The 18,455-nt window shown below is 48.9% G+C and overlaps 1 protein-coding gene across 1 annotated transcript in view; it reads left to right on the forward strand.

Moving 5' to 3' along the window:
* Positions 1 to 16,546, forward strand: part of CECR2 (CECR2 histone acetyl-lysine reader) — a gene marked incomplete at both ends in the record, with an annotated part of 96,293 nt that extends 79,747 nt beyond the window's left edge. Inside the window, 11 exons of the mRNA XM_081998309.1 lie at positions 2,781 to 2,937; positions 6,733 to 6,862; positions 7,155 to 7,192; positions 7,298 to 7,389; positions 7,675 to 7,801; positions 9,191 to 9,618; positions 10,762 to 10,890; positions 11,052 to 11,874; positions 13,892 to 15,296; positions 16,153 to 16,258; positions 16,541 to 16,546. Of these exons, the coding sequence (XP_081854435.1) occupies positions 2,781 to 2,937; positions 6,733 to 6,862; positions 7,155 to 7,192; positions 7,298 to 7,389; positions 7,675 to 7,801; positions 9,191 to 9,618; positions 10,762 to 10,890; positions 11,052 to 11,874; positions 13,892 to 15,296; positions 16,153 to 16,258; positions 16,541 to 16,546 (3,441 nt within the window). The remainder of the gene's footprint in view (positions 1 to 2,780; positions 2,938 to 6,732; positions 6,863 to 7,154; positions 7,193 to 7,297; positions 7,390 to 7,674; positions 7,802 to 9,190; positions 9,619 to 10,761; positions 10,891 to 11,051; positions 11,875 to 13,891; positions 15,297 to 16,152; positions 16,259 to 16,540) is intronic.
* Positions 16,547 to 18,455: the final 1,909 nt, after the last annotated feature.

Below are 18,455 nucleotides of genomic sequence, written 5' to 3' on the forward strand. Positions count from 1 at the left end.
TTCTTGCTTTTATCGTTCCAATAGGCATCTGCTTCCATCACAACTAGGAGGAGTTTACTTGTTTGTGTTTGCTTATTTTTTAACCCTGAGTGAGCACCCTCATCTCCAATGGGTTTAAGTGGGACACTAGGCAGAAGGTCCCTCTTGAAAATCTGGCTATTTCTGTGTCTGAAGTGTCTCGAAGAGCCTGTGCCAGCATTGCTGCTGCTCTGCAAGAGCTGCAGGGAGCAGGTGCAGTTGTCACGGGCATCTGCTGCAGCCCTTGGTGTGTTCATTACACTGTGCTAGTAGTTTCTGCTTTTCCCTTTTCTTCTCTTCCTAGATCTGCTAGGATGACATCCTCTCGTTTGCTTCAGATTGTCCCATTGCTTTGTCGATGCCATATTTGTGGTGGGTTGATGTGGAACATGCTATGGATTCTGTGTCGCGACATTACAGTATAGAGTGCTGAATGTACCCTGCAGGCTTAGAGAGGCCCTGGTGTGAATGCTGCAGCTTGGATGTTGTGTTCCCATTTCCGTAGGACATGAACGGTGGAAGCTGTAAGAATCCAGGGAAAAGGAAGGTCTGACCTGTGCACCAACAGTTGAAGGAATTAGCATGGCATGCCAGGCTGGCTTAGATCTACTGGCTGGAGAATCTTAAGGCTGATGGTCACATCCTCAATAAAATACCTTGGTGTACCAACTTCTGGTGGCTGGTTCCTGCTCACCCCTTTCTCTTCCTAAGTGCTGCAGAGCCTGATGTTTTTCGGTTCCTACAACAGTTAAAGACTGATCTTGAAAGTTCGGGGAAAACTGGTTGATGATGATCAGGATCAGGCCTGAAAGGAAGATGTTTCCAGTGCACGAGCAGAAAATATGTTGGTAGAGTGGTTGATAAAGGGATATGAAATGTTTCAAAAGTGGAAATGTAGAACCTGGTTCTGGGGTTCTCGACCTCTTGTACTTGGCATAGCAGTTTCAGTCCTGGGCATCCTGGTGTTTGGATATTGATCAGTTGGAGGAAAGGTTTGAGACAAATGGAATGATTAGGGTGCTGGAAGGATTGCTTTATAAGAAGCATTTAATCTGATTACAGAAATGTGGGAGTTTTGTTTAAGTGTCTGAAGAAGCTCATAAAGGCTGGAATGTGGCTGAAGAAGAGAATTTATTCTTGCCCAGAAACGTGTAACTAGGAATAATTGGATGGAATGAGGGGATGAGAAATTAACTTTAGACTGAATGTGAGGAGAAGCTGTCTAACCTAAGTGCATGTGAACTCACAGAATAGTTTCCCTAGGAAGGCGGTAAAGAGAAGTACTAATATTTGGCAAAGATCTGAAAAGGAAAAGAACACGGGCAGAGTTCCTTTGCGGTGACATCATGCTGTGGGGTTGGCTAAAAAGGATCAGCACAGAACAAGTGTTTTTGCTGTCCAGTCTGTCCCTAGATGCAAGATATGGTCCTAATATTGTCAAGACTCCCATCACCCTGGCTTGGACACTTCTCCATAGCTGTTGGTGGTTGAAGCATAATTCTCTTAATATATTGTTGCTGCTGGAGACAGGGAGATAATACATGATTCTTGTCCACGGAGAGCTGCAGAGGGAGACTGTAGGGCAGTGCTGTGTAGGGGAAGGAAAGGCAGAGGGGGAATGAATGTACAGTGAAACCAGACAACATTTCTAGGGGTTTATCAAAGCACCCCAAGGTTCCAGTTCTAGGCAATAAAACAAGGACAAAATAATAATCATGGTGCCAGTTGTGTTTTTTCTGGGGGTTAATAATGGGCCTGGAGAAGTTGATGGTCTGAGCAGCAGCCAAGGGACCCCAGCTGATTGCTAATCCTCAGGAAATGCCTTCTTGCCTAAGTTGTGGTTGCTGGTTATTGCCTGAAAATTAAGGTGAAGAAAACTGTATGCACATTATTCTTTTCTGGTTGATATTCCCTTTTGATAAGGCACACATACCGTGGTCTTGCAGAAGTCAGAGGTGGCAGTTGCTGGTAGATGACCAATTCATTTGTCTTATAATTAAATTAGGTTAATAAAGGTAATTCCACACTGCCATACACATACCTTGCACTTTATTGGAGAAATAGGAGCAGGCGATCCCTGGTCTGGGAAGCCTGCAGTCTAAGTGGGATCAAACAGAGCCTTGCAGCCTGCTGGCAGTGGGGAGGTGAGGAAGTGGGGCAATAAAGAGCCAGGCATCCTTGAATGAGAAAACTGGTTGGGGGACCCAGCAGGAAAACTGTCCAAACAATCAAGCAAAAGTTCAGGAAAGATTAGCACACAGAAATATGGTGGCCTTTATTTTGAACAAGAAAGGAAAACACTCTGAACGATACCTTGATGCAAGGCTGTACCAGTCTCTTTTCCTATCCTAAGTACTCTGTTTTATAGGAGGGTAGTCCTTGCTACTCATGCTGGCAGCTCAGGACTCTACTAGCTGGAAGGGGTAGAGGTGTTGTGTGGGGGTGTCAACAGCACGGCTTCTTTGCCCAGAAGGGAAATACACACGGTGCATCCCTGGCAGAGTGGCAGCTTGTCTAACCCATCGCTTCTCCTTCCTTTGTCCCTGCATCAGTAGGGTTTCATTGCTTGACAAATAACTTTCCTTTATGTGTTGCTTTTCATCTGAGAATTCATATGTACAAATCCTTTTTTCCCCCCCACTTTTTTTTTCCCAGCCATTCATTGTAGGTACGCTTTAATACTTGCTCAAAGTAAACCTGCCTCTGCTCAGACTTCAGTAAGCCAAATGCATTACAATTTTTGTCACACTGTTTTGTCACAGGTAAACCCGAACGTGCTGAATTCAATGGAGAAGCAGAGGCGCAGGGAGGAAGAGGAGGAGCGCCAAATCCTTATAGCAGTACAGAAGAGGGAGCAGGAGCAGCTGTTAAAGGAGGAGAGGAAGAGAGAAATGGAGGAAAAAGTCAAAGCAGTGGAAGGTGCGTGCAGCCAGTGTGATGCAGGGGCAGAAGCTTTCAAAGCCAAGATTGAGATCTTGAATTAAGATCTGCCGTTTGTATTCCTCCCCTGCCAGACATGCTAGTGGGAATATCTTTTCTTGCACTTACCTCAGATAAATTGGCTTGACTGTAGTTTCTTTTCCTTTGTCCGTCTCTCTTGGTGTTGGTGGCTGTTCTCTAGTGCATCCTTCAGCTGTGTTTTCTTCCTCAAATCACAGTTATTTTCTCCCTTGCCCCAGCTGTATTTTTCTCCCACTGTTTGTGGTGTTCCTCACTTCTCTTAATCTGTCTTCCCACTTGGGCCTTCATGAATTTCCCGGTGTGCAGGATTAGCTGGCTTTTCTCCTGCTGAATAGCATTTGGTCCTTTTGGCCTAATGCATGATGAAAGAAGGATTCCCATTGAGGAGAAAGGGGAGGAGACATTGTGGGAGTAACAAGAATAGTATTTTTATATTGCGACTGGCCTCGTCAGTTGGAGAACTAAAGATGTATGGACCAGGCTAAATACAACACCAACAGGTGGCAACTTCAGGTGTTTGTCTTTTTTTCCCATGGTTTTGAATTAAAGGCTGATTTAAGCTGTTGTGCAAGAAATAACAGCATTGTGTTTAATACATCAGATTGAGGCACAGACAGCAGGCGTTCAGTACACGTAGGCACTAGTGTCTAAGAGCAGGCTGATTTCTGACCACCTTCTCTCTGTCAGCCTCCCTTATGGGGATTCCTTTATCTGCTGCTTTTGCTGCTGTGGCTGGCTGGGCTGGTGCAGTTCCAGCAAAATGCTGAAAATCTTCAGAAGACTGTGGTGGTAATGTGTGGCAGTATCAGTATCGTGAATCCTTAAGTAGATACAGAATCAGAAAAGGAAAAAAGATTAAGTTCATGCAGACCTTGTAAACTTTCCAAGATGAAACAGTCTGCTACCAGATGTTTGGTAGCAGACCAGATGTTATCTAAGAATAGCTTCTTTTACCTGCTTACCTTTCTAACCTTTAGAAAATCCAATTACTTGCTTGGCCTTCATGTATTCCTGGTTGCCAGTCCTGGTTAATCCAGCGCTTTAAACTCAGAATCATCCAGCTTCCATATCTGCCACAGATATCTGTTTCACCTTGGCAAATTGCATGTTCTCTGTGCTTTAATTCTCCATCTGTATAGACAAAATTAATCCTGAAGTTCCAGAAGACCTGCAAAGATAAATGTACCTTATTTTGGTATAAGCCATGTCCTTTTCTGGGTAAATGCAATCACTATATCATCTGATGCAAAGGCACCAGAGCCACTCGAAGAAATGGGCTTGAGGTTGGGCAGTAAACTGTTTTAAGCAAATTTAGAATACATTCGTGCTTTTCTTGGTACAGATGCTTTTTTTGTTTTGCTTTTGCAGTTTCCTTCAGTTTAGTTTGAACTTTTCCCTAGTCAGTTTAGGCTAAGTCAAGAGTCTCCTTTTAAGCTGGTGCAAAAGCTGTTTAGGAAGGTTATTTAAATGCCTGACTTGTTCAGTTAATCACTGCAGTATTTTTCATCCCTGGAAAGGGCAGTTATCCAGGTAAAACTTTGGCTTCTTAACCATCTTTCCTTATTGCCAAGCAAACCCTCCATTAGCATTTACTTTCATGACAGTTCTTATGAAGGACAGAAAATTATTTGAAAATCAAGTAATTTGTTTTGCTTTCGTCAGACTTGTTAAAACTGGACATCTGTCGACAGAGATTTTAGGGCCACAAAGATTTTATTGTATTTTGCAATTCTTTTTGGATTTCACATTCATTTTGTAAAATTGTCTATAGAGGGGCGATGTGAAACACAGGGTGAAATACCTGCTTTCTGATGAACTTCATCAGAACTTCACCTGCTTCTCAGTTTTGAACTGTATGCCTGTCTTTAGATCACGTTCCTGTTTCTTGTCTGGGATTTCACTTCCCCCCACTCCACGTACACCCCAGGTAGCAAACCTCCTGCTAGGCCCATCTGTACTTTCCTGAATTTATCAGTTAAAGTAGCTTTCTAGATTTCTACCACAGTGGCAGGGTAGAGTTTCCCAGTTCTCTTCTCAAATGCTGCTCCAACATTACCTCTCACATGTATGACTTTGTAGCTGTTTGAGGTACTTTTTAGGGCATGGGTTAGCTTTTGAAACCTGATGGATAGGACTCAACCCGTGTCAAGAGCATGACAACGAGCTCTGCCAGTGATATTTCACGTGCTTTATTAATAACTTGCTGCGGTAGAGGGACCTGACATTAATCCTGACTGAGCTCCAGCCTGGTACCAGGCTAGTGCACCCTGACTGCTGTGAGTTTACCAGGTCAGATCCTCAGGCAGGCATTGATAGATTTCTAAAATCTGTGTCACCTTACCCCTTGGTTGCTGTTGCCGTGAGGTTTTCCTTTTGCTGCCCAAATCATCGCTGCACGTTTTTCTTGTCTTTCTTACTCAGATGACATTATTTTGGATGTCTAAGTGATGCTAATTTTATGAAAGAAACATATGAATGAGTACTGAACTGTGCTTGGACAGACCGCTAACTGCAGTTTTATGTTGGCCTTATCATTAAATGTTATAATAGATGCTGGTAGATTCTGTAGGACATCCTAGATGGAAGTCCTGTCCTCCCAACTTCAGTGCTACCCAGAATCTCCTAAAGGGAAATTTGGACTTTCTTTTTCCAGTCTTTGACAGACATGGTCATGAACCTCTCTGGAAATACCCACCTTGTAGCTATTTTTAATTTTCTTGTGCCCTCAACTCCCATCCCAAATTTGGTTTTGACTGACAGAGTAAGACAGTAAATAAATATTCTCACACCAGAGCTGGTGCTTCTTGAGTTTCTGGCATTTTCCAGGGATGGAGCCTCTACTAGAGGATATTAGCCAAGTCTCCCCTATCTTTCTTTCACTCTGCATGTTCCTGTGCTGTGACCTGTTTTCTGGGGTGTTACTCCTATGACGTCTCTCCTTGAACATTACTTTCACAGAATTCTGCTCCTACAGAAAGTTGGTACAACCACAGGTGTTTAGCAAGTCAAATGAATTCAGATTTCCTATAAGAAAAAGGAAATGAGGTTCATAAGAGCCCATAAACTTTCTATTATGAAGCAATCTGTTAGCCAGCTGTCTGGTTGCAAACCACAGGTTATATTACCAAGCGTTGCTTCTTCCTGTCTCTCACCTCTTAAACCAAAGCTGTCCCAGTGGCCCTCCTGTGTGGCAGCTTGCTTGCTCTGGCTGCTGGCTGGGAAGGCCTACCTGAACAATCTTCCCAAAGCTAGCCACAGTGATGGAGAGTATTAATGACTCCAGTTACTCATTGCCACCCAGCTGGTAGAACTTCACCCTTCCCTCGGCACAGCTCTTTATCCATTTCAGTGCAAAACCAGCTGCCTTGATTTCATCTGGCTGAGGTGAAGCCTCTGAAGGATAGTAACTTAACAAGCCAGCTCTTTCTGTAGTGCTGGTCTGTGCCTAGATCTGTGTCTTGAACTTCTCTCTTTATACCACTCTGTGGTTAGGAATTTGTCTGAAAGCTGGCTAGGGGACATCTGTATCACAGTAATGCTTCAAAATCATTGATAGCAAAGTCAAGGGGAAATGAAGAGGCGTGTTGATGGTGCGCTCCTCTGCTCCTGTGCTGTTGCTGCTTTTCCTGAAAGAACAAGAACATTTCTACTAGAGTTCGTGACAGTTGCAGGAGCTACCTTCGTTTTCCCTGCAGGATCTTGTTGACAAGGAGCGCTGAATGGTTTTTCACCTCTCTCCCCTCCCCACTGCAGAACGGGCCAGGAGGAGGAAGCTTCGTGAAGAGCGGGCCTGGCTGCTGGCGCAGGGAAAGGAGCTCCCGCCTGAGCTTTCCCACTTGGATCCTAGTTCCCCTACCAGGGAAGAGCGAAGGACCAAGGATCTGTGAGTATGCAGCCGGGCATGCAGCACGTGGGTGCATTGAAGCTTATGTATATGAGTACAGGGAAGAAAGGAGTGTGGTCATTCACAGGAATGTGGAGGGAGAAGTGAGGTTGGAGAACAGTGAGGAGTAAGCTGAGAAACAGCTGTATTTGGTCCACACTAGAGGAGTGTTTGTGATGAGGCCTGTTTGTCAGCATTGTGGCTTTGTGTGTGGGGTGGACGGGAAGGTGAGGAACAGGAGCATGTCTTATGTCCTCAGTCTGCATATTCACTGTTGTGCTTCCCATTACAGCTTTGAACTGGATGATGAGTTCACAGCCATGTACAAAGGTTAGTCCTCCTGCCCCAGCTTTCCCCTTTGCATGACTTGTTCAAGGTGAAGTACTCCCCTGGGCGTGTGTGTGTAACTGTTCACCTTTCTTTTGTTACTGCCAGTTCTAGATGTGGTAAAAGCTCACAAGGACTCTTGGCCCTTCTTGGAGCCCGTCGATGAATCCTATGCTCCCAACTACTACCAGATCATTAAGGTATGGAGTGTGGTCCAGCCAACTTGACCGACTTACTTTGTTGACTGGAATGCAGGTTTTTGGAAGTGTTTTGAAGTTTTGTGGGCTGTGTTACCCTCACAGTCAAATTGCATGACTCCAGTAGTCCTTTCTAGCCTTCAAAGTCAAGGAAACCAAAGATGAGAAATTGCCTCTCAGGAAAGCAGCCTTTGCTCCCCACCCCCTCTCTGTGAGGAAGCTCGCTATGCAACTTTGTAAGCCCCACTATGCTTGCTATAACTGAAGGGAGGTTTTGTTGCTTTTCAGGCCCCCATGGACATCTCTAGCATGGAGAAGAAGTTGAATGGAGGTCAGTACTGCACCAAGGAAGAATTTGTGGGCGATATGAAGACCATGTTCAGGAACTGTCTTAAGTACAATGGTGAAGGCAGTGGTAAGAGCAGTAAGATGCTAAGTTTGTCTATTTGCAGTGCTGAGTCAAAACAAGCAGTTCCCTCTCTACTCACCGGTACTTGATTTCTGCTTATTCTCTTTCAGGGTATTTTTGGGAGGCCAGACAAAAGGGTAGGAGCTCCTGAGTAATAAGGCCTGAGGTTTTAGGAAGGTTTTTAGCACAATTTGGTCATGCTGAATTGGGGTATGGCACACTAAGAGACTCCCATGTTGGTAGATGGTGAAGGCAGAACATACAAGAGAAGGAAGTCTGTTTCTTTCTGAGCTCATTCCTTCATGTGCTTGTGTGTCTCGGTGTGCTCCTTTGTCTCATATGTAACACAGACTTTGAAAAGCATTGGAGTCTGGTTAGCTCCCAGTGTTTGTTGAGTACCGGAGAAGATTGAGGAATGAACCAAGCTTGTAGCCCTTTGGATGGAAAATGTAGGTTTTGGTTTCCTTGGCTACTGAATGAACAACATGACACTGCAAATGGGAAACCCTGGGTTTAATTGCCATGCCAATTAAAATTCTGCATGTTGCTTAGGTAAGAAATCAGTTCCCATAGGTAGATCATCACTGCAGACTGTGTCTCACCAGCACCACCTTGAAAGGGAAAACAGAGTTACCCAGCTTGTCGCTGTGGGCCCCAAGTGAAAATGTTCCTCCACTGCTACTGGGAGAGTTCTGTTTCCCGAGGAACTTCTGGGTTAGCTTAGTGGAAACAACTGGAAAGTCATTTGCTTCAAGCCTTTGTTATTAACACTTCTCACATGTCTTTTCCTTCCTATCCACTCCAATGAAAAGTAGGAGCCCCTCTGAGCAGAACTATCCTGTGGAAATGATGTAATGGGGACACTAGTGCTGGCAATAGCTTTCGTGTCAGGGTCAGCAAGTGCTTTAGAAACTGTGCATGGATAAATAGGTTTGCTGATTTTTCCTCAGTCTTATGGCATACAGCAGAGATTTGAATGAGTCCAAGAAAAGCCTCTGAATGTAATCAAATTAGCATTGCTGGAAGTTCACATTTCTTTTCTCGGCACTCTGCTGGCTAACTGTGCGTGCATCGCTGTGAGCAGAGGTGGTGCTTCTCATAATGTAATTTTTGGCACTACGCTGGAACACTGGCTTATTGCTGACTCTGCAAGCTGTGCCACTAACGGTACTTCGTCATGCCAATGTGCCTGTCCTCTGGTGGGGTTACTGAACCAATCTGATGCTGCGTCGTTTATCGAATGTAAACCAAAATCAACTAGTTAGAAACAAAAGTCTTCCTCAAAGAAGCTTTGTGGAGGGGAGATGATCTATTGGATGGGGAAAGTCTGATGTTGCTTAATTGTTTCTCTCTATAAGGCTCTGTCCCTGATGTTGTTGAGTTTTTTGACTGCAGAATATACCAAGATGGCTTACAACTTAGAGAGGTGTTTCCACCGAGCAATGATGAAGCACTTCCCTGGGGAAGATGGAGACACAGATGAGGAGTTTTGGATCAGAGAAGATGGGAGACGAGAGAAGAGGAACCGGCGGACTGGCCGCTCCAGCACGGGCAGTGTTTGGACTCGGTCGCGAGACCCAGATGGACCAGGCAAGAGGCAGCAACGCCTGGAAAATGGAGGAAAACCTCCACCATATCGAGCTACTTCTAGGGCTCCTGCTTCTTCCTCCTCTTCCTCCTCCTTCTCCTCATCCTCTGCAGAGGATCCAAGTGTCAACCCAATGCAAACTCCTCGAGAAGTGGGCCCTTCCAATGGGCGAGGTTTCCCTCGCTCTCTGCAGTACGGCGGCATGCCCAGCCCTGTGCCACATCCTGGCCAGATGGTAAGGAGCAGTTTCTGCTGTTCTTTGCCTGTCAGGCCTGCAGAGGGAGGGAGGTAAAGGGGAATGAAGCTCTTTACTGTGAAATCCCTCCCGCGTGGCAAGAACCTTTTCCCAGAGATTAAGGGTCAGGGCTCTGGTTTCTACAACTGAAACTTTTCACCCCTGAGATTTAAATTGATACAGTTTCAGTCTTCACCACACTAGCTGGAAACAGCCTCCTAATAACTCTCCTAACAGTTTTCCATGACTGGCATGTCCCTATGTGGGCTTGCGCCAGCCCTGGGTTCCCCCAGTTCTCTTCTCTCCTTGGAGAGCTACCCCCTCATGCATGGAAAGCAGTCACATTTCCTCCCTCAACCTCCAGTTTGTGATGCTGAACAAGCCAGTCTTCTTTTGTCTCAATTGTTTACAGGTGCCTGGTAACTTTGTGCCATCTGTGTACTACTGCATTTCGTGCCTTGAATACTTATAAAAAAGCAGTAAACAAAATCAAACACAAGGCCACCCTGGACTGCAGCAGTGACCTCCCTTTAGCCCAACATTTCTTCTCTGAATGCCACCTGTTCTGCCTCCCCTCTGGGCTGTTCCTCACCCGTCCTTCACTGCCTTTTCCATTTTAACCAGCGATGTCTTGTGGTGTGGTGTAGCAGCTGCTCCCCTGAGATCCAGGCTACCCCTCACCCTTTTAGCTAGAGATCAAACAAAATTTTTAGAGCACTTACTGTGATGCAAGTAGAGGCAGGTAGTAGGACACCTGGAGGCAATGAGTATTTTGAAGGAAATCCAGCATGTTCCCCAGTTGTCCTGCTTGCATGCTCCTGTAGTCCATTCCTCTCCTTGGAGTGAACCACTGCCCCCTCCAATCTTCTTGCTTGCTCCCAAGTAGTTGGGTGGCAGGTGAGTGTATCGTGACCTGAGCAAGGGGACCCGTGGCTGGGGTGTGAGAGAGTGGCTTTGGCAGGGGAGCTGTGCCACCTCGTAGGAAAGAGACTACAGGTTTTTCATGTATCTGCAAAAAGCCTGTCTACTCATCTGTGTGGTTCCTCCAGTCTTGGCTTCCCCTCACCTGCAGCAGCTCTGCTGCTTTTCTGTACTTCACAAATTGTTTTATTTCTCCCTCCTGCACCCCTCCCCATCCCCCAGAGACCAGCCGTGCCAGGAACGTTTGGCCCCCTGCGCGGATCGGATCCCACAAAACTCTACGGCTCGCCACGAGTGCCTGAGCCCCATCCTGGAGACCCGGTCCAGCAGCACCAGCACTTTGCCATGCAGGTAAGGAACGCCACAGCCAAGGAAACCTGCAGCCTGGGACCCACAGGTCCCCTCCGCTCCTCAGTGCGATGGCTCTCACTGAGGCCCACCCCGTTTCTCTCTCTCTCTCTCTCTCTCTCTCTCTCTCTCTCTCTCTCTCTCTCTCTCTCCCTCCTCCCCAGCCGGCTGTGGGACTGAGCGAGCACCGTGGGCACAGGCTGGCTGCCCCAGAGAAGCAGGCCTGCGGCGGACCGACCCACGTCGCTGGCCTCGGCCCCCGGCCAGGCGCCCTGCAGCTGGGGCGCATGAGCGGCCCCCCGCCCGACGCCGTCTACCCACTGGCCCAGTTCCAGCAGGGCTTCCTCCCCCCGAGGCACAACGGGCCCCCCGTGAGGCCTCCAGAGGGCTCGGAGGTCCCCCCGGGGCACATGTACCGGCCCTACAAGTACCTGAACCGCGCGCACCCTGCCCTGTGGAACGGCAGCCACGGCCCCACTGGCCAGGGCGCCATGGGGCCAGAGGAGAAGGCGCCCATGGGGCCAGGGCCCTCGCTCCAGCCCCGTGGCCTGGGTCATATGATGGACCCCCGGGCCATGAGGCCACCGCTGCCTCCCAGCCAGTGGACCGAGCAATCAAATTTCCTACCTCACGGGGTGCCTCCCTCAGGGTATATCAGACCGCCTGGGAAAGCTGCCGGCCAGAGGATGCCACAGCCGCCCACCGCTCTGTTCGGGGGACCCCCTCAGGTTCAAAGAGGGTGCCAGGGCGGGGACTCCATGATGGACAGCCCAGAGATGATCGCCATGCAGCAGCTGTCCTCCCGCGTGTGCCCACCGGGTGTGCCTTACCACCCTCGCCAGCCCCCCCCGCCGCACCTCCCCGGACCCTTTCCCCAGCTGGCTCACGCTGCCTCCACCGCCGGCGTGCAGCCTCCGAAACCCGTTGTGGGGAACGGGAGCTCACAGGACCCCACCGGTCAGACCATGGAGCCGGAGAGCAACCAAGGTAACCCCTCGAGCACCCACCTGCCAAAGCAGCAGCCCCTGTAGCATTTGACCTTCCCTGCCTGCCCCTCTGCTCTCTGCCAGGCATCCCTCCTGCCTGCTGCAAAGCATCACCATTTCCCATGCCAGGGCAGATCTTCTGCCTGCCGATGTGTGCTTGCGAGGGGGGAGAGGGAGCACCCCCAGGCCAGCTTTGTTGCTCTTGGGCTCCAAACTTGTAGGGTCCCAAATCTTAACTGTCTTGCAGATGCACAAAACCTGTGTCTGCAAATGTGGTTTTATGTGGATTTGTACTGTGAGAGAAGCAAAAAATATGCCCCGACTTGCAGGCTTACCGGAGTCAATTTTAAGCAGTGACTGAGGCTCAGCAACAAAATCAGGGTTTTTTTCTAGAACCTAATTAAATTCTTGATAAAATAGTTGTGGGACAAACATTTTTTATGTGTGTCTTTTTAAATCTAAATTGGAATATGTTTTCTGCTCTAGCCATCGCTTAGATTTTTCTAAGATTGTTTTGCTCTAGCCTGCCAGAGGTGCCCTTTGTCCCAGCTATACCTGCAAGCTATCAGCTTGCCATGGGGTGCAAATGCAGAGCATAGGCTGTGATGCTTCTAGAGCTCACTTGGAGTTAATATAAAAATTGGATCTGCAGAGAGTTAGGTAAGGAAAGAAGATACTATGTGAATAAGTGGTTTAAATACACTCCTTTGAGATATGTTAGTACAACTTCTCCTCTGAAATGCACATGTGCCCTGTGAGTTTAATATCTCAAAGTCTACATGCAACAGGACTGCCCAAAAGCCCCTGAGCAGCCGTGTCAGTTCAGGTGGGATGGCAGTGTGTTGTGTGTGCCATCGCAAGTTTCTTTCTATTTGAATTTCATTCATTCTAGCTGGTAAACTAGAGATCAAAAAAAACCTTAAAAAATAAAACAAACCTAAAGTAGAGATCAAAAAAACCCAGAGATCAAAAAAAAATTTTTTTTTCATTAATTCTAGCTGGTAAACTAGAGATCAAAACCCTTGCATCTTTTATCGATCCCTTGTGTGCCTTGCACTAAGAGGAAACTCTTTCCTTGTGTGGCATTGCTTAAAAGTCATCATCACTTAACTGTGCTGGATATAGAACAGAGACTGGGAAAGAACGCTGAGTGATTGCAGGGCAGAGTAGCCACATCTCCAAATCACAGTTGGTTAAAATATGGCTGCGATCGGCTCCACAGTATCTTGGTGTGTGGTAGCGCTTCTGCCCAAGCTGTGGGCAAGTGGGTGTTGTGGACAGAAGGGGCAACAGAGCATGAAATCAAGCTGCTGTTACCCCAGCTTCTTAGCTTGCTGTCATGTGGATCCTGCTGTATCTCCCAACTCTAGCGTGTCAGACCAAGCCCACATGTACAACATTACTCTGGTGGAGGTGTGACTTATCAGTGGCTGGTAAACTATAGCAGGCCTGTATCTTAAGGGTTTAGTCCATGTTTGCCATCTTTCTGAGAGAGGTGCAACCTAACTCTCAAAAGTTAGGTTAAGTCTCAAAGATAGATCACCTAACTTTGCAAAAATGCACTTCAGAATTGCTAGAGGTGTCTGAAGGAAAGATGGCATGATGGGTGTGGGAGGGAGGCTGCAACCCCACAGAAGAGCAGTTGTCCTGGTGCTGTGCTCCGACAGTCCTGTTAGAGAGGTTTGAGTAGAGGACAGGACATTGTAGGTTTTGGAATACTTACAATGGGAGGACCTCCATGGCTTTAGAAAGTCACTCCTTTTTCCCTTCCATTTGCAGAAAAGTGGGATGCTTTCTCCACCCAGATGTTAGGGACTTGCCAGGCAGAGCTGCTCAGCCCCTTTGGGTCAGCAGCAAAAGAGGATGCTGAAAGGCTACTTTGGTAGACCTGGTTAAGCTGGCAGGAATTACTCTTTGAGACGTGTGCTTTGGATAAGCATGTGTGTGTGGGTTGGGCGGAGAGGAGCGATTTCCAAAACTAGACCTACGCATGACTTTTTTCTCGGCTCTCTTTCCAGTAGAGCCGCAGGCAGGCATGGACGAGAAGGCTCAGTGCATCGGCATTCCCGACGGGGCCTACACCAAACTCCTACCTCATCCCAAGCCCCCGCTGCCCATGGAGTGCACCAGGCGTGCCTTGGCCCCGGATGGAGAAGGGGATGGCTCCAGTGTGAAGGGTGACCTGAAGGCAGGGCAGGGCAAGGGCGCATGGCCGGCGGAGAGCAGCTACGCCAGCGGTCCGGGCTGCGTGAGGGACCTGGTGCCCACCTCTGAGAGAGGGGGTCCCCTGCCTGAGAACGGGGCGGTGGGCGAGGGGCCAGTGGCCGGTGCTGAGGGGAAAGGGCTAGCCACCAACCTGCTGGAGAAGCCTCTCTGCGGCGGGGGGAAGGCTCTGCCCGAAGCGGCCGTGCCTTGCATGGGGCAGGGCACCGGCCTCCCCAGCATGGACACCAGCTCCATGGGGGCCGCCCCCAACCAGTTCCACCCTCTCTACATGCCCGGTCTGGAATACCCAAATTCGGCTGGGCGGTACCACATCAACCCGGGCCTGCAGGGGTTCAGCCCCGTGATGGGGGGGAAGCCACCACCTCCTGCTTCTCACCCCCAGCATTTTCCCCCGCGGGGCTTCCAGCCGAGCAGCACCCACCCTGGCGTCTTCCCCCGGTATAGGCCCCCCCAGGGCATGCCCTACCCCTACCAGCCACAGCCTCAACCTTCCTACCACCACTACCAGCGACCTCCCTACTACGCCTGTCCGCAGGGCTACTCGGACTGGCAGAGGCCTCTCCACCCCCAGGCCAGCCCCAGCGGGCACCCCACCGCCCACCCGCCCCTGGCCAGACCCCCTTTCCCGGACCGGGGGTCTGCCAGCAGCTTGCAGGGCTGTGAGGCACTGAGTGCCGCCCTGGCCTCTCCCAACCGCATGGACGTAGCGAGTGCCAAAGAGGTTTCTCCAAGCGACGGGCAGGATCTGGGGCCTGAAGACGAGAAGTCCGAGGAGTCCCAGGAAAGACCGGAGAGTCCCAAAGAGTTTCTTGATTTGGACAACCACAACGCGGCCACGAAGAGGCAAAGCTCGGTGGCAGCGGGGGAGTTCCTCTACGGAGCCCCCCCACCGCACCTGGGTTCAGGGATGGGATTCGGCCCATCTGCTTTCCCTCCCCATGGGGTGATGCTACAGACTGGTTCTCCTTATGCATCCCGGCATCCTGCCAGTCATTTCCAGCCGAGGACGTATGGATCACCCATGAATGCTCACCTCTCTCATCACCCGGCCTCCGGCCAGAACGGCCTCTCTCAGGAGGGACACCTGTACCGCTGCCGGGAGGAGAACGTAGGTCACTTTCAGGCCTTGCTGATGGAGCAGAGAGGCAGTGGAGGTGGCATGGGGGGGCCACCCCAGGACTTGTATAGACCCTCGGGGTAAGATCGTGTTTTCTGCGAGAAGGCAAGGCGGGAGGGGGGCTGATGCCTGGGTGACATTAAGTGTTGGATATTCTTGAAAGGACAAGGGTTGAAGTCAGAGGAGATGGCAAGTGCTGTTGAGAGGCTAACAGATGGCTCTCAGACCCTTGGAGTAAAAGGTCTCTTAGACCTTTCTGTAAGCTGGAGAGAGTCTTGTTGCAGCTCCTTAAAAACAAGTAGCAATAGTCATCATGGAGACCTGTTAGCCTGTTCCATCCATCTTATCCCCACACCTGTACTTTGTTTTATCTGACAATGTTTTGTTAATGTGTCATCCAGGGTTGTGCATTTCTTAATCAAATGAGCTCTTACCATTTTCTTTGCAAGAATTTTATTGCATCTTTCTCATAGAGGGGTGGAGTAGTTAACTGAAATTATGAACTTGTTATGAACTCCTTTAATGTTGCCCCCTTTTTTCCCCTGCTCTTGCTTTGCCTTTCCTCTCCATCTCAGATTTCCCTCACAGAATATGACTTCTCACTGAGATTGTGCATATCACATTTTATTCCCAAGTGGAAAATTCTGCTACTCCAAAAATTCCCTGTTCAGATTTTATAAATGTGCTTTAACTGTTACTGTTTTGTCATAGTCCCAGCATGACAGTCCTTCTTCAAGTACTCATGGGGCTTGGCTTACAGCTAGGCCATTGGAGGGTGGCATGGATTAAAGGTTGTGTTTTGGGGGGAAGCCAGAAAGAAGAATTCACGAGATGCATGCTTGTATGTGAATGTTGTATGTATGCATTCAACAAAGTAGGTGGGATTTGCCCTTGCTGTTCATGTGCTAAAACTCTCTCCATTCAACCTGGCTCCAGAATGCAAATGCATCAGGCTCAAGTTCCCTTCCCGAAGATGCCTACAGCAACCATGTCCCGGGAAGATTTGACGCCACAAAAACCATCAGCGTTGCCTCTGGATCAAGTAAGGGCTGCTAGAAAGAGCAGAGTTGGAATGCGAGTCTTTCTCTTCCCACCAGTTAAAGGAATGAAGTGTTGAATGAGAGTGGGAAGCACTGGAGGAAGCTGGGAAGTGAACTACTGCTCTGCAGAGGAGTTGGGGATGTCTCTGTGGTCTTAGCGGACTGTAAAACGTAACCTGGGTGGATAGATAGTGCTAGCTTTGAACTGGTGGCATGCAGTCCTGAGGTTGTTCCTTTCTAAAGCTGCCAGTTAAAACCTCTAACTCTTGTTCTTCCTCTTCCAGAGCTAGTCCGAGGAAGGAAGGACCTCACGAAGACAAAAGCCACACATGATTTGGACAAGGGGGAGGAGGGGCAGGCCTTCCTCCCACCCTCCCCTCGCCCGAGCAGCATGTAGCTTCCTGGGTCCGTGGAACATGGTGCCGCGACAGCTTTTGTGTTGGAAACCTGGAGCGGTGCTGGGCCCCAGCCAGCCAAGCAGCTGGCTCTCCACTGCAGGGCAAGCATCGCAAACTGGTGGCTTTCCGTGACCGGAGACTGCGTCTCGTTCAGGGTTTGAGGGATTTTTTGGGTGGGGAGGGTGGGGGTGGGGATGGAAACTTTCATTGACTGCTAAACTCAGGTATATTTTTCAGGGTGGAAGAGGATGATGATGGAATTTTACTTGTAGTATTAACGTGTGTGTTTTGGAGCTGGATCCAGTTTACAGAATTTAACCTGTTGCCTTTTTAAATAAATTTCTGTTGTTGGTGAATGTATTGTACATAATGGGGGAGGGGGTGGGCCCAACTTGTAGTGGGCTTAGCACTGGAGGAATCCTTAACTGTTTACAATCATATCACACTGAAATATTTCAGGATAGGGTGAGGATTCGGGGGGAGTGGGGGGAACTGGGGGAACATGTGATGGATGACTTGCTGTCCTCCTTCCTGTCCTCTGCAAACAAGACACTACCCGACAGTTGGTTGACTTAATAGCAGGAGTTGCTCAGGAGCATAACGTGTTCTCCTCTTTCTCTAGTCTTCTTCATCCTTTCCCCCTCACCTCCACCTCCATTCCTCTGGATCCAGGGCCTGAGTGCACTTCCAGCTCCTGTCATCATGGGGGAACAAGGAAACCAGGACCAGGCATTGAAACCAGGACAGGACATTCATGGCATTGTCCCTTCTGCTAGTATAGTACCCTTCTCCCTGCCTTTCTGATAGGAGAAATGTATACTCTAGAAAACAGAAAATGGCATAACTGGTCGTCTTAAACTTCTTTCAGTGAAACCGGTGCAGCTGGGGGTGCAGCAGCACCTATCCAGTAGAACAAATTTAGTGCAAATCCATACTGTCCTGCTGCCAGAGGAGAGGAGCCAAGTCCCCACGCTTCTTTCACTGACCCTTGGCTATATTTGCTTCTTAGCAGCAGCAAAGCAGAAAGTACCCCAGGGTTCCTGACTACTCTTGGTTGCCTGTGGAGGAGGACCATGAGGCTGCTTTGGGGGAATGGTTGGTTTACTGCAGCGTGAACTGTTTGTTGGCCTCTGGAGTTGGATTTGGTGTTCGCAAGTTGCAGGTGAATCAGAAAGCACCGATTCAAAATCAAATGTTGAGGTGTCATGGCTCAGGGGTTGAGGGACCAGAGGGCTGCATGCTCAAGTTGAGTTGGTTTATCTTTATCATCATTGATGATGTAGCAGCAGGTCCTACAGGGCTGGTGGCAGCTTTCCTCAGAGGCTGTGCGCAGTCTGCAGGGGCTTTCCTCACTAGTTGCAGTACTGGACTGGGAAACCCCCACATGCCAGCACTTTGTCAGTCACTGGCCTTCAAATGTAGGTTTGGCAAATGAGTTCAGTAGGAATCTCATCAGCCTTTATTCACATCTTAAAGCTAACAAGGAAACACAGTTGATTATTCTTGGGGGAGCTAACAAGGAAACACAGTTGATTATTCTTGGGGGAGCTGGGGTAAAACAGGGCAGTTGCTACACTACAAAACTGGGCAGCCAGATCTGCTGGGACGACAGCTCTAGTGGGCAGGCTGCTGGTCCCACTAGCGGGGAGAGTGGTATCCAGACATATGGTACTAGCTAGGGGAGGGCCTTTGTCTCCACGTTTCTGGAGAATTTTTCTGGCTGCTTTGTTGTCTTGGATGGTGCCATTACCCATATCTTTAGCTGGATTGCACTGCCGTCGTCCTGCTGTGTAGATCTACC

Source organism: Phaethon aethereus, assembly GCF_964289735.1.
Source record: "Phaethon aethereus genome assembly, chromosome: 1".
Lineage (NCBI taxonomy): Eukaryota > Metazoa > Chordata > Aves > Phaethontiformes > Phaethontidae > Phaethon > Phaethon aethereus.